Source organism: Caenorhabditis remanei, chromosome X (genome assembly GCF_010183535.1).
Source record: "Caenorhabditis remanei strain PX506 chromosome X, whole genome shotgun sequence".
NCBI classification, from domain to species: Eukaryota; Metazoa; Nematoda; class Chromadorea; order Rhabditida; family Rhabditidae; genus Caenorhabditis; species Caenorhabditis remanei.
The window spans coordinates 1710186-1732142 of NC_071333.1; the positions used below are offsets into that span (position 1 = coordinate 1710186).

At 36.5% G+C, this 21957-nt stretch overlaps 4 protein-coding genes across 4 annotated transcripts; 2 read left to right on the top strand and 2 right to left on the bottom strand.

Annotated features, from left to right (window-relative positions):
* Window positions 1–634: 634 nt before the first annotated feature.
* Window positions 635–1471, top strand: GCK72_022368 (uncharacterized protein; the record flags this gene model as incomplete). Its single annotated transcript, XM_053734786.1, has 1 exon — window positions 635–1471. The coding sequence occupies one exon, from the start codon at window positions 635–637 to the stop codon at window positions 1469–1471; it is 837 nt and encodes a 278-aa protein (XP_053578352.1).
* Window positions 1472–12892: 11421 nt separating this feature from the next.
* On the bottom strand, window positions 12893–13228 carry GCK72_022369 (uncharacterized protein; the record flags this gene model as incomplete). The annotated part of the gene is made up of 2 exons (XM_003096701.2): window positions 12893–13062; window positions 13135–13228. The coding sequence occupies 2 exons, from the start codon at window positions 13226–13228 to the stop codon at window positions 12893–12895; spliced, it is 264 nt and encodes an 87-aa protein (XP_003096749.2).
* Window positions 13229–13808: 580 nt separating this feature from the next.
* On the bottom strand, window positions 13809–14300 carry GCK72_022370 (uncharacterized protein; the record flags this gene model as incomplete). The annotated part of the gene is made up of 1 exon (XM_003096733.2): window positions 13809–14300. The coding sequence occupies one exon, from the start codon at window positions 14298–14300 to the stop codon at window positions 13809–13811; it is 492 nt and encodes a 163-aa protein (XP_003096781.2).
* A 3912-nt stretch (window positions 14301–18212) lies between these two features.
* Window positions 18213–18446, top strand: GCK72_022371 (uncharacterized protein; the record flags this gene model as incomplete). The annotated part of the gene is made up of 1 exon (XM_053734787.1): window positions 18213–18446. The coding sequence occupies one exon, from the start codon at window positions 18213–18215 to the stop codon at window positions 18444–18446; it is 234 nt and encodes a 77-aa protein (XP_053578353.1).
* Between the last annotated feature and the right edge of the window lie 3511 nt (window positions 18447–21957).

Genomic DNA, 21957 nt, shown 5'->3' on the forward strand with positions numbered 1-21957 from the left:
CTTTTCGCAGACTTGCCCAGGATACAAAAACATATATTACTGGATCATACCGTTTTTGATTATGTATTAATTCCTTTTTGCGATTCTATTTATTTTGCGATTGTATTCATTTTGAACAGTATTTCATCATCAGAAATATCGCAATGTGCGTCAGCACGCGAAACACGTCATTAAAAATGGGGGAAATTCGAATCAAATCGGTTGTTCGTCTTTCAATCGAGAAACACATGTTTAGTTTGGTGTATTAAATAATTAGTGAATACAAAATCAATTAATTTTTCTCGTTATTTATTAAGAAAAAAAGGTGCCATACTTTATGAAGCAAGTTGCAAAAGAGGACCATTTGATTATTTCTGTGGTATGCCTTACTAGCTCTAGATCTCAGAAATTATCTAATTTTTATTATAACATAAAACCAAACAATCCTTCAGTTCCCTCACCATGTCTTTCGTTTTCTTGACGTTTTTCATATTTTCCAACTTTTTACAAACAAAACCGGGTCATCAAATTTCTCTGCGCAATTTTTCTCTCGTTCTTTGTCTTTACACCACCACCTCACACCTTGTCAATCAAATGTTTTGTCTGATCTCTTCTCTACCAACACGCCGTTTCTTTCTTACCCACCCGATGGCTCATGCCACCTTCCTTAGATCATCTTCACATCAGAGCTTGTTTTCGTTTGGAATTCTGGAACGAAGTGGAAGTGAGCCTTTGTTTCTACACCGAGAACGCACCAGATTTGGTAGATGCGATACTTCAAAAAATAACGTTCACTCAAGATAACAGTGGATTGGCAGCATCAAAATGGTTGGAGCGAATTCTGGACGTCACGAATTGTGAATCGCTGAGTCAAGTGGATCTCAGGGGATCTCCACAGCTTGATGTGCGCGACACTTTTGCTACAATTCAAAATATCGACAAATTATACATCCACGGGGAGTGTCCCAATACTTTTGCAAAGAAGTTTCTGGAAATCATCTCACCGGTTGCCACAGAAATAACACTGTTCAAAATTCCGTTTGAGACCAGAAAAGAGTTCCAGACCTTTCTGAAGAGCAATCTAAACTATTTGACTATTTTCACTAACAAGTTCCCGACGTTCAAGTTTACTGTGGGGGATCTTATGGTCACGAATGCGCTTAAATTGAATATCGACAAATTGAAATTAACTGTCAAAGAAATCAATAAATTCTTCAAAAATTGGGTGGAAAAGAAATGTGATACAAGACTCGAGCACTTGTCACTGTCTACAAACGAAGATGTCGATGAACGAAATCTCCTGGAAGGATTGAAGACGGTTCGTTTTCCAGAAAACCAAGAAAGAACGTTTCACTACTCGAAAGAGCTGGACTCTTCATCAGACTCGTTTTCTGGAGGATACGATTTAAGAAGAGCAGATCGAAACAAGGCCACAATCACATTTGGAGACGTTTATGGGGATACGTACATCAGTTTCTATGCTTGGAAATGATTTTGTTTTATTTTTGTTGTGATTTTTCAATTCTTAATGACATAATTGGTATCAAATTGTTCTTTTTTAAATTATCTTTCTTAACTTTTTTGAGCAAATAAATACCTTGTTGTCTAAATAATTCCAGCAGGTTTATTCTTGACGATGGGAACATTAACATTACAACAATTTTTGAAACCACTTGGAAAGGAAATAACTTATTAAAGCATGGAAATTAACTGAAAAATAAGAAGAGAACTATCAAGGGAAGTTTTTGTAGATGCCACTTTCAAACGATCCATAAATTTCGTCATAGGTACTTTTGACTACAAGGAATCCATTTCTGCAGTCAAAATCTGCTAAATGTCTATGAGAAGTAAATGTCAATAAATGTACATCTGGATGATATCGACTTCTAAATCAAACACAGTACTAAACTAGATTTGCTAACGATCTGATATAATTTTATACAGTTTTTTGTTGACTATTAAATTGAAAACGAGTATATCTTTATGAAATAGGTAGTTTAGTCTACTTTTCTATTCGAAAATTGGTTCTAATTCTTCGGAAAATTCACGAATGCAAACGCACTCCGTTCGAATTAGAGATCTATTTTGTAGCAGTTCTATTTTGTTCCGTCCTATTTGAGTCAGTTCTATATCATTACAGTTTCATTTTGTCGCAGTTCTATCTTTCCGAGTTCGAAAGGAATAAAGCAGTAAAATTGATCAAGATTGACATCAATTATATAGAAAAATGTTTCAAATGAGCTGAGTTATGAGCAAAATTAAGTGATATACTATTTTTGAGAAGAATGTTGATGTCTTCATTAATAGCAAATAAGAAAAAGTTTGAATAGGAACCGCTGAAACTGTTTTCGTTGAGACTTTGCCTACGTCTCTCTGTCGGCAGTGTTATTCTTGCAGCGTGCCTTCCCGCCAGTACCCCCACCCTACTTTCCTGAGCGAGGAAAAGTGGGAAATGACTTTTCAAAGCAAAGGATGAATTTGAAAATAAGACCGATTTTCAAAATTTTTTTGATGTGAATGGATAAAGCAGTAGAAATGATTAAGATTGACATCAATAATATAGAAAAATGTTTTAAATGAGCTGAGTTATTAGCAACGCTAAGTGAAACAGTGGACAATCACATCCAGAACAGCCAAAAAGTCTTCATCTGGTGCAAACGGAAAATTTCAGAAACGTGACATCTAGGAGAGTAGTGGGCTGATACGGAGAGTAATAAACTGACACGCTCTTTATTTAATGTTCTTCCAGTAATCCTTTTCCTCGTAGGTTAAAACGCTATCGCTTGAGATTCTATAGGAATAAACCTTCTCTAAAATCGAGTACCCCCATTAAAAGTGATTTTGTGATTTTTTTTCCGAAATTCAATTCTCATCCGAAATTAAAACTCCAGCGTATATCATCTTCACGAAAAATCAAGCACGAAAACATGAAGTGTTAAAGAAAACAGAAACTGAAGTATTAGGTTGATGCATAAGTTTCTTTCTTTTTTGAAGGTGTGACTTTGGCCCCCGGTCTCTAAGCGATGAGGTTGTTTTTCAACCCAAACTTTTTTGCATTTTTATCACCTCTTTAGTGGCTAACATATAATGTTTAAAGTTGGTGCCTAGACAGTCAGCTCGTGAAAACGATGGCTTTTTTGATCGCCAACCAAATGCCTATTTTGGAAAGTTTTTTGATTTTTGTCGCATTGCTATCGAAATGATAAGATCTTCATAAGAAATTGAACGCAATTTATAGAACAAGATTTGATCTTGTTACCACGTTTTAGTTTTTAGTCGGAATGTTGAAAACAAAAAAGTTGTGATAAGACGATCGACAGCAACGAGAAACCATGGTTCAGCTGGGTTCAAACAGATTACAGAAATATTTGAGAGAACATTTGTACCAAACTATTTGTAAAAGTTAGAGGATAACATGAGTAAATTATGTCTTAAAAAAGTTTATGACAAAGCCATCAAATTAAGTGATAAAACTTGGCTGATAAATTTCTTATGATTTTTTCGCTTTCGAGAAATTTTGTGTACTAGACCTGAGTGGAGTCTAGGTCTCTTCTGAACGCTCACAAATAAGTCTCAATTATTTTATTGTAAGTAATCAATAGTACACACATTGATTTAAAAATGAGCAAAATATCTAGTGGATTGCGTTAGAGGTAGGAGCAGTAATCCTCATCAAACTCAAAAATCAAGTGATTTTGATGATGTTGACTTCGGGCTTCCTGCGAAAAAGGACAAATGATGTGAATATTGGAAACAAAGTAAATTTAGAAACATCAATGTTTACTCTACTCAATAATAAACATTTTCACCAATTTCTCCATCTAGCCTTTAAGAAAAATCGAAAATACTCGCCCACTCCTAAATTGCTGATCCTAACCTTTCATCAGGGACCCGCACTGAACTATCGTTGCTTAGTTGGAATGCCTTTATTTGCTTTTTATAAATAACTTTTCTTGCTTGTTTTAATTCTGAATAGCTCACCCATTCTTGTCAACATTTTCTAGGAAAAAAATGAAGACGAAAAATGGTACCAAAAAACGGTTCCTCAAGTGTTTTGACGTGCCTCCGGCTGAGATTAGGCGGATGGTGGACGTCAAGTCACAGGTATAATCACAATGAGTTATAGGTACTAACCAACAATGTTTCTTATTATGTGAACTATTAGTCTTCTAGAAATTTCATACCAAAAATTACCCAAAAAAAGAAAGAAACTTATGCATCAACCTAATATAAAAGCAATAATAAATCATTCTAATCGGCAGAAGAAAAATCCAATATAGAAACGAGATAGGACGGAAAAAAGGAAAGAAATAGGTTTCTTTTTTGTGTGAGAGATACTGATGAATGCATGTATTTCTTTGTTTTTAAGTTTTTTATTTATTTACACAACAATGAAAAAAATTCAAAGGAAATGAGTTGGGAGATAAACGAGGAAGAGGATCATCTGGAACAAAAAACCTGAGAGTTACAAATCAACAATAATATGAAAATCCCGAAAATTAAGAATTTCTAATATAACAATCAAAAACACTGTTAAGAGGGCAATTATAGTTATGAAAAAATTTTCCCATTCGATCGTGTCCGGATCGTTGCCTGAAATAAACAGGTACTGCAAGAATGTGTTTTAGAACTCACAAAAATCACGAATTGGTAGAGCTTTGCAAAACTCTGAGAAACAGAACTTTTTCAAAGACAGTTTTGAATCTTTTTTCAAATTTTAATCCATGTACTTGGCAAAATACAGTTTATCGATTAACTTTTATTATTTGTTACCTTTACGCGTTTTGAGGACAATAGTGAAAAAAGTTCAAAAGAACTTTAAAAAATTATTGAACTCATATCTAACTGGGAATCATTTTTGGAGAATTCAGTTCCCAGATTATTTTTTTGCCATGTTTTTTCATACTAGAAAAACCATACTTGTCTAGGCCCGAAAACCCGGATACTCGCGCCAAAAATCAAAATGAATTAAAAAAAAGAATTTTTAGAAGTTTTGCGAGAAAGTCAAATTTTCAACTATAATTTAGAATTAGAATAAATTCTGAAACACCGCCAAAAATTGAAAAAAAAGTCGAAAAATGGGTCTTCCGGGCCTTTGTCGGACCGGGTGGGCCTTGACATGATAAAGTGATATCTATATTTTAAACTATCTTCATCCGAGACTGCTCATCTAATTATTTCTGAGTAAACCAACCTACTATCAGTCACTCGCGTTTTTGACCACATTCACCGCGTTCTTCAGCATTTTTGTGTTTCTATCATGAAGTTTGAGTTTAGAAATAAACGTTGAATTTTTCATTTCCCTTTTTGTTTGAAAAACATTTCACGTGAATCCCATAAATTAACTATAATTTATTGACAGACCGATAGAGTACACAGGCATTGATAAAAGACGCAAGTAGTCAGCAAGGGATGGTGGAAAAATTTGGAAAAGTTAGACGAAAAGAAAAGCAGATGAGATATAGTTTCAATAAAAAAAGCGGTGGGTAAGAACAAGACATTTCAATGGAGAATACATTAAAAATACGATATTTCATCAGATGTTTTCTCTTCGTTGAGTTTCATACAATCTCATCTGTTCAATCCCATAAATTAACTATGATTTTTTGACAGACCGATACACTACACAAACATTGATAAAAGAGACAAGTAATCAGAAGGGGATGGGGGAGTGATATGAAGAAGTTAGACAAAAAGAAGAATAGCAGACGGTCAAAATAAGAAAGGAGATAAGAGAGAAGCAAGTTGTGTTCAAAGATATAGTTTTAATAAAAAAATGAGCGGTGGATTGAAAAGACGATTCAATGGAGAATACAGGAAAAGGTACGTTAATTTTGCATGATTTCTCTTTGTTGAGTTTCATACAATCTCATCTGTAGTTTATATTCAGCCATATCGATTACATATTGTATTCTCAAGTGATTGTTGATGACTTTGATTGCAGCAACCTTGATTCGACCGCTACGTCCAGTATTCATGTCAAGAGCTCTGAGAACATTCGATCCATCTGCCAAGAACTCTTCCAATAACATTCCGTTTATTTCTTCATCAATTATTTTCCTGAGCAGTGGATCCGCGTCATTAAGATTTAAGATATATTGCACCCAGGTCGAGAGATCCGCAGACTGAAAAATCAAAAAAAAATTCGAAAATGTTGCTGAGGAGTGAATTGAGATACTATTTTGAACCAGCCTATCTGTTTCGCCTTCGGCGGTTCATCCGGCCACCCCTTTTCAAATTTACCCGCATGGCCGAGTGGTCTGAGGCGGCGGTCACTGTCCAAAGCACGCCAGTTTAGTTTTGCCCGCTGGCGCAGTTTCTTTTCTCTTTCAGAACCCGTCGCGGGCGCTTCAGACAACGCCCACTTGTCTTTTATCTATTTTAAATAGTTTTTTTGAAAAACTCACCGTCCAATTATAATAATTAGGATCAAAGTTTTCAAGAATGTACTTTCCAGTTTTGTTCTGAAAAATTAATTTGTTTATATTATACATGTCAGAATGCTTACAAGATGCTCTTTTAGATACACTGGCTCCGTAGGTCTCACTGGCTTCGTGATGGGGTTAACAGGACGAGCTGGCTCCGTGATGGGAATAACAGGACGAGCAAGATTAGGTGGGATTTCGTTATGAGTGGGTCGAGGTGGGTTTGGTCTTCTCTGCTGTTGTTGTTGTGGAGCTCTTTGTCGCTGATGCTCGAGTCGCTGTTGCTGTTGTTGCTGTTGATGTTGCTGTTGTTGGGCATTGATATTTTGTTGCACCTGTTGTCTTTGTTGCACATATTGTTGCGCCGGATACGGTTGCTGTTGATGACGCGACTGCTGGTGGGGCGCGATAGGATGACGTTGCGCTTGATTTTGAGCCACTCGATATTGAGGTGGACGTTGAGGTTGAATTCCTTGTTGTGCCCGGATTGCTTGTTGAGCCGAAGTCGATGAAATGTTGTATGGTGGCGCCGCTTGGAACGGTTGAATATTCATCTCTGCAGGCTGTGGATTGGATCTTCTGGCAACTGGTGTGGGTTGGCTGCGATGTACTTGATGGACGGTTTGGACAGGCAACAAATTAGGTGCAACTTTTGGTTGATTGATATGGTGAACTTTAACCACTTGAATTGAAGACGTGGTGGGACCAGAAAGACTATCAGCTGGGGAGCTTCTGATCGGCTCCAACGTCTCGGCGGGTTCTGGAGTGTCTTCCGGCACGACAATTGGATTCGAATCACTTCCAGCTTGTAGAGTTGTAGGTGCAATTTCAACCATCTTAGCCTGATTGTTACGTGGAGTGGATTGCACGGTTGGAGGAGATTTCGAATTCGAGATAGATGATGGTTCTGGACTTCTTTGAACTGGTGTGAGAACTGGAGCAATTTCAGCAACACCATCTTTAACTGAGTCCTTCTTCCTCTCACTTCCTGACTCCTTCACAACTGGAGACTCCTTTTCACCTTCATGGTCTTCATTCTTCGACTCACTTCTTTTTAGACTTTTCGCTGCTTTCTCATTGCCATCAGCCATTGACTTTCTTTCTCTCTTCTCTGTCACCTTGACAGTCGATGGTCCATTTGAAGTTTCAGGAGTATGCTTGTCCTTGTCCTCCTTCTCTCTTTCCTCTTCTTCCTCCTCCATCTCTACATTGTCAGCGTCATCGATAACCTTCTCCTCCTCAGCTCCACGCCTTGGCAACACTTTTTTTGCTGGAGGTTCAGGAGATGGCAGGGAAGTACGACGACGTTTATCAGTAGACCAAACTACCTCCAAGTCTCCAAGTTTGCCTCCTTCCTTTGGACCGAAGTCCATTTCCCTCAGCCGGTCAGCTTCAGTGAGTCTCTGAAATAAAAAAGAGGTGAAAGTTAATAGAATTTATTGATTTCCTCAAAAATCTTACCTTCTTAGGTCTAACCATAGATGTATTCGTTGTCGTTATGTTTGATCTTCTCCCTGGTGTTTTCACCTCGTCCATATCTATCGATGTATCCGGGTTCTGATGATTGTTTTTCGACTCCGCCCCTTTTACCGAAACATGCCCGGATGGTCTCGGTGCCGAATCTCTCTGAGGAACGATCGGGTTTGACCAGGCAGACGGACTGTCCTTGGGTCTGAAAGTGAGTTGATTTAGGATTAGCATTGGGAACATTTTTTCTAGAGTGTCTGAAACTCCTAGACCTCAAAATTCGAGAACCCAATTTTCTGTTTCATACAAATAGTTCTGCATCAATAAGTGGATTCAGAAAGAATAACTTGAGATTTGACTTTTTTAGGTGAAATATCTTACTTGTCTGTCGGAAGAGCATCAATATATTTGTCAGCTTGCTTGGTATCCTTATTGACAACGGTTGTATCTGCAGATGGAGAGCTAATCAAACGTTCTGCGACTTCTGATTCCAGACCAGTATCTTCATCAGCTGGGCTTTCAGGTTCCTTGGAGTTCGGACTTACTCCATCGCCTAGAACAGATTCCTGGCTGGATCCATGACCCTGGTCATCACCAATGTCAATAGACATTGAGCTATGAGAATAGTTTGAAACGGGGCTAATATCATTGACTGGAGTTCGAAGCGGAGCAAGAATTGAAGTTTGAGTCGGAACACGAATTGAAGTTTGGATTGGTGGACAAACTGAAGGAAGTCTTGACTCAGAAATTGGAGCACGAAACGGAGCACGTGGAACCGGCTCTTCTTCTTCAACACCGTTTTGAATTTTCTGAGGGTGATTATGTTTTCTAGATCTTCTTTGCGGACCACTTGGAGCATTTGATTGTTGCTTCTCCTCTTCTTCCAACTTCATTTCATCAGCAGCTTGCATGAGTAATTTTTGAATATTAGCATGAACTTTAGGGTTTTCTTGTGGAACAGGTTTTGATTTTGTTCTGATCGGTGTTGCGGAAATCCTTGGGGTTGAAAGCATTGACATAGGTTTTGCAGGTGATTGATTTGTCTTTGGGATCACCCTGGGTTTTTGTGGCGGTGGTTCTCTGTGAATAGGGGGAATTTCAACATTTGGAGTGTCTTCAGCAGGTCTTTCTCCGTGAGTTGGTTTTGGTATAATATTTGATATCAGGTATCGTGCATCTGTTTCATCGACAAAACTCCGAAGTGCTCCGTTGGGGGTATTAAATCTGTATCCAATGTGTTGAGCTTCAGCAATCCGATATGAAATCATTTCTCTGTTATGTAGATTGATAATTTCCAATTTCTTATGTGGATTCGTTATTCCTGCCAATTTCAATTCCAGAAGGTCATCAGGATGCATTAGGTCGAATTTCACGTTTCCTAGATTGTCACCGTAAGCTGAAAATATAAATGAATTTTATGCGGTTATTCGATTGTTTTTGTTCTTACATGCAGCATCAGCTAACTTGCCGGGCTGGATGTTTGGTCTCGGGTGAGAAGGCGGTCCAACTTCTCTTTCCAGGACCGGGGACCCTTGATCCAATGCCTGAAAGTTAAAATTGAAGAATTTGAAAATAATTGGTTAACTTCAAAAGGAATAGAAGTGGACGGTACCAAATCGGTGCTCAGAACTGATTATACACTGGAACGAGTTCGAACATCCCAAGCATCCACTCTGATACAATCAGCCCTTCTCACGATTTACTGGGAAAGATCCCGAGTCCAGATATAGTTCCAGGTCAAGATATATGAAATTTTGCGCTAACTTCAAATCTATAGCGCAAAATGTTTGTTCTAGTGATATATATCTCGACTTGTAACTTTATTTCGACTCTGGATACTCCCCTAGTTGATCTAGTTAAAGGAACTCACATCTTCATCTGTTTCTTCATTGACGACGATATTCATGGAACTCATGGTTTTTTTTTACCTGTAAAACGACCGTTGAAAAAAGTTAACAGGTGGAAAAAATGTGGTAAGAATACGATAATTTGTATGTGAATTGTGAATTGAGAGAGCATGGAAAACCTGAATAATTAATTCAGTTAATTTTTTTTTATCAGAGTTGGGTAATCCAAAAAAAAGTTTTTCGAAATTTTCATTAAAAATAATCAAAATTCTCTAAAATACTAGTACGCTTTGGTTTACACCGATGGTCCAAAACATAATCGAAATTCGACTTTTTTGCATACAAAATTTCAAAATTTTCAAAATTTTCTCAAAAAATTTGAAATTTCTACGGTAGACGGGATGCGGATTGGGCTGATCGGGCCTGGCTGTGAAAAGTTTGTTATTTGGTCCGGCCCGGCCTGGAATTTTTCAACCCTGATTTGTTTTTGCCAAAAATTGGCCTAAAGTCAATGAAGCAGTTATTTCGTCTTTTTTGAGTGGAATCTTTTCAAATTTCTATAAAAATGTGATGATTTTTGCCCTGACAAATTTTCTCAATGGCTTCCCTCAAAAAAATAGGAAAACCAAGAGAAAATCCCGACAAGTAGCAACGAAAAACAAAATAAATCGGCGCGAAGGTGTGTGAAACGAGAAAAATTCCCCGGTCCGCAATGTCGCGTCAGTTCTGGTGCCTGCGGACTGCAAACCACACAAATACGACAAATGGTAGAAGTGAATAAATAAAGGAAAACAGACTTTGGTTATTGGGAAGGAAGAAGAATTATGCCAATTCATTACGGTTATTCAATTAAGTCACTAATTATGCATGAAGAAAGAAGCGCAATTTGACTTTAAAAGAGGAACACGGAACGTCATGAAAAAACGGTGTTGCAAAAGAGTGTTTTCATCTGGCGCGCCTTTGAGCGGCCTGGAAATATCTCTGATGCGTTCAGAGCAACGTTTTTAGACACTGAATAACAAATTTTTGTTTAGTTTCGTCATTTACTTCCAATTTTTATTTGTTTCCAACACAAAACTGCAAAAAAATATGTTTTTAAAAGATAACAGCCAACAATTTGTCAATAAAAGAACGTTCTCTATTTTTATCAAGTGTTTTAAAACTTTGTACAATTTCCATACTGAGTAGGAATTTTATTTCTAATTATAAGTAGTTCCAACCAAATCCTTAGTCAAAAAAGCTTCTGAAAGTTCCAAGTTATCGATTTTTGAAAAATTGTAAGTTTTTCAGCGATTATTGTTAATAAATTATCATTAAACAAGGCATTTTTGTCTACATTCTTGATTTTTATTTAGTTTTTCAGTTTTCTTAACCAAAAAAATGCTCAAAACCTCTCTTTTGACTAGAATACTGGTGAAAAGTGGCAAAATTGTCGATTTTTTTCTTTTTCCATGAGTTTTCATGCAAAGGAAGTGATCTATCAAAATATAAACAGGTTTTTGCACATTTCTTTGATATTTCTCAAACTTCTTATCAATTTTCATCACAATACTGCTAAAGCCTCAGAGATCAGAGATTATGAGAGACACTGTGATTTAGTGGACAAGGAACATTTGTTATTGGAATAGTACTTAACTTTATCCAAACAGATATCTGTATTGGTGCAATGATTTAATTGGGAGGTCATTGTTCCTACGTTTTCGGAGAAATATTTACGTCCAGATCAAGGGTTTCAATCAGGGTTACTGTCATCCGAATCGCACTGGGGATAGCCCTTCACTAAGTTATACACACCACAGCAACTGGAGGTACACTCCATAGCAACTGGAGGTCGTTTATAAAACAGCTGTATTTCAAATAAATTCATTTATCGAGAAATCTTTTCATATCACTCTATTATCACAATCAACAGCTTTCTCCCATATTGCAGTGGGCAGTCTAAGAACTGATTGGAAAAAAATAAGAATAAATCTCCAGACATCCAGCTGAATGGTCAATTAATCGGTGTAACAACGGTACACAGAAAAACGATTTGACTGGCCGCTCAGCTAACAATCTTCAGGAGAAACTTACCTGTTAGATCAGATTTTTATAGATTTTCAACTCATGGTAGAGAATAGCGTAATAACAGTAGAGAATATAGAATCTTAAAAAAATTAATGCTTTAGAAAATCCATTAAGCATCAAAACTGGTGAAGCATTTGGCGAGGCTTTGGGAACTGTTGTGGTAGACGACGTAGATCATTGTGATGCCAAATTTTTCGTAATTATATCACGCAGGTGAACGAAAGCAGCACCATCAATCTTTACGATTTCTGAAAATTTGTTATCAATAAACACAGAATTATTTTGATAAATAAAAAGATTGTTTAAGGGCTATTCATGGAAACTAGTGACAAAGTAGCCAGAATTGTCGAATTATGCTCAGAAATCGTCTTCTGGCATACCTTTGGCCCGTTTTTAGTGATTTTCATAGCTAACGTAGCGCACCTTTTTGCGTTTTGAATTTGGAAAGCGGTCTGAGGAGTCTTTAGAAAAATTGTTGTAGTATCTGGCGTACCTTTGACGCGTTTTGACGACTGTAGTGCTGCCTGGAACACGTTCAACACATTTTCAGTCTTCAAAACTTTCTAGGACACCGTAAACGCACATTGATAGTTCTGAAACGATCAAACGTGTGGTTCAAGCGTTCCAAAGCTTTCTTAGACTTTTTTTTCTGTTTTTTTGATCTGCTTCAGACGCATTGTGAATGTTTATACGCATTTTCTCAATCTCAAAAACTCTATAAAACACTTTCGACGCGGTAGTTTTGATTTTAAACGGTATGTTGTTTTTTAACCTGTTTCATGAACAATTTTCACCCATTTAGACTATAAAAACTTACGGTATCCTAAAAGTTGCGCAATCCAACTATAATTGTTTGGCCTATTCTTCCATTTTTTCGTAATAGCTGTAAGCCAGGTGACGAACTAGCATTCTTTTCATCGGCTTTCCACCATTCCGAATTCCAGAACCTGCGACATTAGGAGACTTCGTAGAATCAGATGTGGATGACTCCTGCTCCAGCTCTTTCAATTTTTTCTGGAATTCCTCCACTCCAGAAGACTCTCCGGGCTCCAAAGTGAATTCTCCAAAATTTGCTCGATTTTCCTTCTTATCACTCTTCTTCCTCTTTCATCTGAACACTTTCTCGCGGATCGTATTCTCATCGGATCCCAAAAATTCCTGGTTCATCGGTTTCACTAACGTCTTCATAGCCTGAATCTCGTTAGCAGTGGATCCACCGACGGCGGCGATGTTCGATTTGAATCCAGTGTAAGGGGGACGACTATTGACGATTTGCCCTGAAAATAAGGATTTGGAGTTGAAAAATGAGTATTTTCTAATTGGGAATGGGTTTCCAAATAAAAACCAACTTGTTGTGCATCTTCTAATGAATTTCAGAACCACTGGTGCTTCTTCAACGCGTTTTGTCATAATAGATAGGTAAGATGAGGTAAGATAAGCCATCTGATGGAGGAAGTTCACTATTATTAGGCCGCTTTGGAAGGCCTTTTTCTCAAAAATGACGGACCAGAAAAATGCGAATTTGGCAAAGTCGCTCGAAATAGTTGCTAATGGAGAGATAAGATTTGAAAATAAAAAAGAAAGCAACTGTCTGGACCACCGGGATCTTTATCTTCATTTCAGCAACGTCAGAGAGAGAGAGAGAGAGCTTCCGCATAGTTTCCAGCTCAAACCCACTCTTTACTCATCATGGTTCTAAACATTTCTCATTTCTGGCGGAAAATGTTGAGTGGAACGTTGGAGTTTTACTTGACGTCATGGCAAAAGTCCCGTCGAGAATATCAGCAGTGCTTCCAACTTTAAAATGAGTTATGCTAACATCTTTATCTGTCCATCGTGGTAAGTCTTGCGTTGACGGAAATGATTGGGGCGTGACAGTAGATTGACAAAGTTGATGCGGCCTTTATCTTAGAAAAAGTTCCGATTTCTCTGTACATTTGACATTCACTGCTTGCAACAACTTTTCCTCCATAGATTTTTTCTGCAGAATTTTTCCGAGGATTCCATTTTTTTTTTTGTGAAATTAGCAAGCAAATTCCTTGTACCGACAAGTATTCTTTCTCTTCAGTACTTTTTGGCTTCTTTGATATTCACTGAAGGTTACGGTTGTAGGAGGAGAAAATGGTGCTCCTCTCTCTCTCTTCTTCACATCTTGACGATCCCATTGTCCAATGCATGGTACGTAAGCGTTGGCAAGTACCATTCCTCCAAACTTAGCTAAGATGTTGGACAGTCCGTCTCTCCCGATGGTGGCACTAACTTGTTCGAATCCCGGGGTGATTGTCAAGATAAGCTTAGCTTTGAGTCGCTTGTCAAGAGCTTGCTCGGCGATAGAAGCCGCCCTGGACATACTTTCGTATGAGAAGTTGCTGCATGGAGACCTTAAAATCGAGTGGCCAAATATCTCCAAATTTGTCGATTGGAGAAGCAAGATCTGGAGTGAATGGTCCGTTGACGTGTGGGGTAAAAGTGTCGAGGTTGATGTCGATGGTTTGATGGTAACGAGCTCTGTCATCGGCGGTAAGGACGTAACTAGCAAAAAGGAGTGAGCGAGCTCTTTTATCATCAGAATGTGAGCCGCTGGCGGCCCGAGTGTGTCACTGTTCTAAAACAGAACATTGTGTTTTTAGACATTTTTACATTTTCAACTAACCAATAAGTTAACAACAACTTTTTCGAGGTGATCTCCGCATATTCAACTAGTTGTGGGCAGTTTCCATAAGCAATTCGGGCTTTACATCAGCAGGCAGCTTTTCCATCAACAGACCATTCAATTCTTCAACAAATCCAGTTTGTGATAAAACGGAAGAGTCAGGTGTGCCATCGATCTATCTAAAAAAAAACCAAATATATAACGATTTTATGCTTGTTAAGTTTCCGATGGTCATCCAAAAGTGGGAGTTGTTGCTTTTTTAACTAGAAGTAGCGAGTTTTTTCAAAAATTAGCTCATAATGAGCACTTTCTAGGTTTTCTGTAGAAATTGGGGAAAAACAAACTTACTCGTTGATAGGAAGCCATTTTATCCAGCGATCTTTCCAATAGCAGCTCATTGAACCTGATACTGATCTTTTGAACAAATTATAAAGCTCTGAAAGAAGCTATTCATCAAATTTTATATGTTTGAAAGAAAACTCACTTTGAGCATTGAATTTTTGCCCAATCGCAGGTTTGATGGTCCACAAAAATTCTCTTGGCACAGTTGATTTGTTTTTCTGAAAAATACGATAAGTATATTGAGTAAATGGAAAAAATAATCACAAAAAGCAAAGAAAACCGAAAAAATAGCAAACTCCATTGTCACTACGTACAACATACCAAACCTTACAAAACTTAATGTAATAAGTTTGTGAGAGAAGAGAAAAGATAATAAGTTTCAAAATAAGACGAGCAATCTAATTTGAAGATGGAAATTAAAAAAAACACGGGAAATGCCTCTAAATGCCTTTTTTTATGTTCTCTATTATTTCCTTCAATTGCATTGAAGTCACCCACTATTTCACTCTCACTCTTTTTCTCTGCCACTCTCTCCTTTTCTTCTCCTCATCGCGCGCACATTTCTTGGCAGCGTGCCAATTGTCTCTACTCGCCTCGCACTCTCTTTCGGCCAATGTCTTTGCACTCTCCTCTTCTTGCCTACTATTTCTACTGCCCCCGTCTTCTTTCTACCCAACACAGGGCGTCTTTTGGAGGCCGGCGGGATTGCTGGTGTTTCTTGGCATCATGCCAAGTAGACGACGACGACTAGCGAGGCGATGCGAGTGGAGGCGAGGAGAGGAGAGAAGAGAGTACAATGAAGGGAAAAGAAAGGGTACATTTTTATTCCAAAGAGACGAAAGGGATTTTTGAAAAGGGGGAAAAAGAACAAGTACAAATTCAAACATTATAATGATAAAAATTTACAAAAAATAAAAAATTACAGAGATAAAGAAAGTGAGATTGATTTTGAGGGAACTGAAATCAAATAAAGTTTTGTGTAGAAAAAGAAGTTGTTATTTTATAAAATTGTTGGAAGTTTTGTGTTTGGCATGTAGTAATACAATCGATAAAGCATATTAACTTCATATTTTCGCTGTTTGTTGTATTTTATCAAAATAAAACTCACTCACGTCTAACTTCCGAGTTTACTTCCATTCAATTTTGTTCATCGAATGTTGGGAAAACTTGGGGTCAGTGAGTTCATAACATTGATTATTACTGTTGACACCATCTGAGCTTACTTAGATTTAACATTACGCTGAATCTGTTGAGAATAATGTGGAAAATATTTATGTAACACTTTTATCTTGATGAAAGCCCTTCATTACAGTACCGGCCGAAAGGTTGTAAACTTGTTATCAGATGAAATTGTCCAACTTCGAGAGCGTGTCATGGTAACACTAATTGTCCCATCAACTAGACTTTTAACGAATCATAAAGAGCAGGAGTAGAGCTTCATTTTTGTAGTTGACAACTTTTTTGTACGGATATTTCCTTTAAAGTTAAGGTCATTTTAAGAAGACAGCTCAAAAATTGCACTATTTAACACTGAAATTGGTTGATTTGAGGGATAAATCACTTTGTCAATACGTAACTTGACAGGGAGTGTCCGTACAAAAAAGTTGTCAACTACAAAAATGAAGCTTCACCTTTGCTCTGTATAATTCAATAAAAATCTGCTTCATGGGACCATCAGTATTACCATGACACACTTTCAAAGTTGGACAATATCAACTGAAAACGGCCAAAGTTTACAACCTTTTGATCGGTACTGTAATTTAGCTTTTCCATTGAGATGAGAGTAATACATAGATATTTTCCATAGTTTTTTCACTAGTTTTGTGAACTTCGATACATTTTTCGACACAAAATACACGTTTTACAGATGTTTGAAGTTCACAACTCCATATCAAAGTACTATCAAACTTTGACAGCTCGGAATAAGTCAAGAATATAGGCCCGTTGGTCAAAAAATAAACATCAAGACTGTTTTCAATTGAAAACTATCATAAACACTAATTACACACTCTATTTTTGATACAGCGGCCATGGAACTAAAAATATGCGATTTCTCGAGTTTTCGTGTTTTTCGAAAGTTTTGAATAAAACTTGCGAAATATAATTTTTCACCTAGAATGTTGATTAAATAGAACAAATACTGCACAGTAAATGTTTTCCCAAAGTTTCAGGTCAATCTGACCAATTTGAAAAAAGTTAGGACCGAAAATCTCTAGCGGAATAAGATGAGATTTTTTGTCCCTAGTCAAGAAAAACACGTAAATCTAAGTTCTGAATAGAATGTTGCATTTTCTGAAAATCAAAGAAAAAAATGTAAGAACGTACAACAATCACTCAAAGAAATTGGAAATTTGGCACCGAAAACTTTCATAAGATTTCCATAGATTAATCGGCTCTAAAGCTATCTGGTGAACCTTTGACGCGCCTGGTAATTTGTAGGAAGGTCTGGAAGGTCTATGACGCCATTTAATTTGACAGTTTCGAAGTTGAGACCTCTTATCAATGAAGAAAAGGACTAAAACTCGATTTTTGTTGTTTTACAAGATCATACTCCTTTTTTCAATTATTTCCAACTAAAACCGCAAAACCTTCCTTAATTTTTCAATAAATTATCATTTAATTTTTAGAAAAATATAAGTTTATGCAGTTTTGTAGAATTCCGTAAAACCTTTTTTTGAGTTTTTTGTATTGGGGAAACATATTTTTCTAAAGATCGAGCATTTCGGAGCAATCGACCTTCTCAAAGTTGCTTGGCGTTTTTTTTTGCAATGATATCACCACATGATACGAATACAATTATGATCCCAGTGTGTCTGCCTTCATTCATTGAACAACTATTTAAAGTGTTCAAAATTTACATTAATATTTCAACTGAACAGCATTCAACTAACTACAGTTATGCCAACTTGCCAATTTAGTTTAGACAAAAACAGAATTCAGTATCTATTTTCTTTTTTCCTTTTTAAAGATTTTTTTAAATTTCAGTATGACTGTAACGGCGAATTCTGGAAACACTAGAAAAGTCACGTTTATTTTGGTGGTTGAATCAGCTGATAACAGCAACGGCTCCAGCGTCTCAATTCGTTATCAAGAACCAAATCGATCTACCCGTGAGGAAATCGACCACATGATACAAATACAATTATAATCCCACTGTGTCTACCTTCATTCATTGAACAAGTACTTATTGTCTTCAAAATTTACATTAATATTTCAATTGAACAGCTGTGATTTTTGAGATAAAATATTCTGCCAAACCAATTTTTGGGAAGAATATTTGTTTTCGAAAACATCCAGGTGTGTAATTTGTCTAATTCAACTAATTACAGTTATGCCGAGCCTACCACCGCCTTGCCAATTCAGTTTAGACAAAAACAGAATTCAGTCTCTATTTTCTTTTTTTCTTTTAAAATATTTTTAAAAAATTTCAGTATGACTGCCACGGCGAATTCTGGAAACACTAGAAAAGTCACGTTTATTTTGGTGGTTGAATCAGCCCAGGACAGCAACGGCTCTAGCGTCTCAATTCGTTATCAAGAACCAAATCGATCGACCCGTGAGGAAATCGAGTGGGAATTCAATGACAAGGCAATTATAGCCATACTCGTGTTTATAGCGGTGTCTTTGGTTATTTCATTCATCATCACTTTTAATTCAGTTGACTAAATCATCATTTTTATCGTTTTCATCTGCAAAGAAATTCTTCGATAATTGTGTTTTATATAATAAATAAAATATATAAGTAAAATATATCTCGGTTGTTATCATATCAACTTTCGACTTGCCTAAACTCACCAAGAGAAGTGAAAAGATTTTTTTTAAGCGCCTTTATCACGTAGGGGGGGGGCGTGTCTCAGATGCCTGAATGAATTTTTGGCTCGTTCAAGCCTAATCCACCCAAACGCTCCAAACCCTGAACCCCGTCACTTACGTCGTTAAGGGCGCCTTAAAAATATCTGTTTACTACTGCCAACAGTTAAAAAACCAACAAAATAGATTATTCTCATCGTTAATTCAAATCGCTCTTTTCAGAGAAGACATTCCCACATACCACTCCCGTGTTTTTGTTTTCGAACAAAAATTGTGAATAATTACATGAGGGAAAAATTATAGACAAGAAAATTACAGACAAGCTCGAAAGCTAAACGTGTAATCTACACTGGTATCAGTGACTATGATAAAAAATTATTTATGCCTATAATTTTTCTTTCAATGACTGTAATTATAGGCAATTCTTGTTTGAAAACAAAAACACGGAAGTGGTGGGAATGTCTTTTCTGAAAAAAGCGAATTAGACTAAACAGTGGGGATAATCTAGTTTGTTGGGGTTTTTAAATTATTGGTAGTAGTAAGCCAATATTTTTAAATCGTCCTTAACCGTAATAGGCATGGCTTAGGAATCTGTACCGTTTTAGACTAGTTCCAGCCTAATCCACCCAAACACTCTAAACCCTAAACAACACTCTCTATGTGGTTAAGGGCGCTTTAAAATATCTATTTTTGAGAACTTGAAATGCAGTCCCCGTGTTACTGCTTTGTTGCGTCATCAATGAACTATTCACTACGTTAAACGGTGGACCTAAAATAATTTCTTTGTGTAAAACAGTAAAAACCGTTTGAAGAGAGTTGACATCAATGAATGCAAGACTATTAAAACTGAAACACCAAGATTGTACCCAATTTTAAATATTTTTAATAACTGTTGTTCCAGTTTTACTATAATTAAAAAGAACAGCTACCTGAACATGTAAAAGAATAAAATTATGGAAATTATGGAACAGTATCTAATTAATGTATCCTGGTCCCTCTTTCTTTCTTCAGGATACTCCTTTTTGACAAATTTTCCATCCTTTTTACCCTATCTTATTCAGTCACTTACCATGGACACGTTTTTTTGTTTTTTGTGGTCCCCTACTTTATGCTTCTCTGCTCCGGAAACTAACAGATGGAGATCTACACGCATAGACAGATAGACAGACTTCTTAAAATCTATACTGACAAAAATGGATATTTCAACAGAAAAAACAGACAGTCTTTTGAAAATCTGGACACACAGATATTATAACAAAAGTGAAATTAAATTGATCTGTATGAACATTGACCTACCCTTCGAAGAAATGATCTCTTTTGGTTGGTTGTAGAAGTGTCAAAGTATAAAGGGAGCTGTCGTGTCTGTATTTTTGGTTCCTAAAATGGATCCAAAGAAATAAGGCATCTTCCATTGGATTCCGACTACCCCATAGTTTTAGGAGAAAAACTCGAAAACGTTAGTTTGCAATTTTTTCTTACTTTTTCAAAATTTTGCTTTAGGAGAATGATGTATCTGTTGTCCAATGCACAAATTGAAGATTTGGACGTAATTTTAAATAATTGAATCATCTGGAATTCCTTAATTGGTATCGGTCTTGATACATCGGTACTCACAAGGTATGTCGAAGTTGACAAACTCTGGAACCACTGGAATAGCCGGGCTCTTTTTGGTAGCCAAAGACTACAAAATTACTGTCATTATGATTTTGGCGTTGTTTGAACATATCAGTTAGCAGCTTCGATAATTATGGATAAACTGACACCTCACGCCATTGAATACCTTTGGGTAGGTTTTTCTGAAGAACATTCAAATTCTGATGAAGAAGAAGACGAAGAAGAAGGAAAGACGTTCAATTCGTACAGTGAGGGTAGTGAGGTAGATTTTCAAGATTACCAAGACGATTTTGAATTTCGTAGATAGTTTTTTATCTTTACAATTCAATATTTTATTCTTTACTTTTTATTGTAATATTTTCTGAACTTAGAAAAAAAATACAAAAAAACTATATATTGGAAGTAATATCTATTGCTCTGTAATGAAATTGTTATTTAAAAAAAGGATAATTTTGAACTTGAATAGTGTACATTTGTGGATATAATCTTATTCACAGACTAAAAAAACGCTTTTTCTAAAATACTATTATGATGGATCGTTCCATTCATACATTTAACTCTGATTCATACTTTTTTTGGAAAGATTTCATCCTTTATTCTGTTATTTACCTGCTTTCTCACATTAGGGAGATAATTATTCGACCCGATTATGGTTGGTAACACTAAAAACTCCCAAATGTCTGTTATACGCTGTAGAAAAGAACAGTATTTTGCGAGACAATCAGTTATACCGTATCACCCTCTCAATATTCTTCTTTTTCTGCAGAAAAATATCAAATTGTATATCTTACTACAGGGTACTGAAATTGGATACGTTTAGAAGAAAAACGAGAGATGATGCTAAGCATCGTTGGTGCTCGTTTGAGAACCCAGATGCTAATTAGAAGGGGAGAGATTAACGTAACGAGAGAGATGCGTGTCGGTCTGCTCAAAAACAGGCAGGTGGCAATTAGGTCATTGGCAACTGTCCATAATTAGAAACGGCTTATGACGAACCCAATTATGAGCGAATAGAAAGGTAGATTAGTTTTTTAGATAGCAAAAATTAATGATGAAATGTTGGAGAAGCTGAAGCGATTCAGAAACAAATCATTGCGATCTTGAAGGCTGATATCACAATATTTCAAAATAATGAACATGTTTAATTCTAGTCAAAAAGTCTAGTCAAAAATTGACTTTAAAAAAGACAAAACAGTTCTGGATAACGAATTTGTCTAGTGTTTCTAGAACTTGACGCGGAAATCATACTGAAACTTTAAAAAAATTCAAAAAGACAAAAAGAAAACAGATACTGAAACCTGTTTTTGACAAAACTCAAGTGGCAAGGCGATGGCATAACCTTAATTAGTTGAATAAGAAAAATTACACACCTGGATGTTTTCAAAACAAAATTTCTCACTGAAAATTGGTTTGGTATTATAGAAAACCTTATTTTAAAAATCACAACTGTTGAATTGAAATTGTATGTATAGTTTCAAAACATAAGATACTTGTTTATAAGGCTAATAAAGGCACACAAACAGAATTGTATTTGTATCATGTGATATCATTGCAAGAAAAAAACCCAATCAACATTCAGAAATATGAAAAGCCGATATCTTTCTGAATTTCAACCGAGTTTCTACAAGAGGTACACCAGAGGGCTATATACCTTACTATAAAATGCGTCAAATGTGCGACAGATAGCACTGAAACTGCTCTAAACGCATTAGAGATCTTTCAGACCGCTCTCAGAATGTCAAACGCGTCAAAG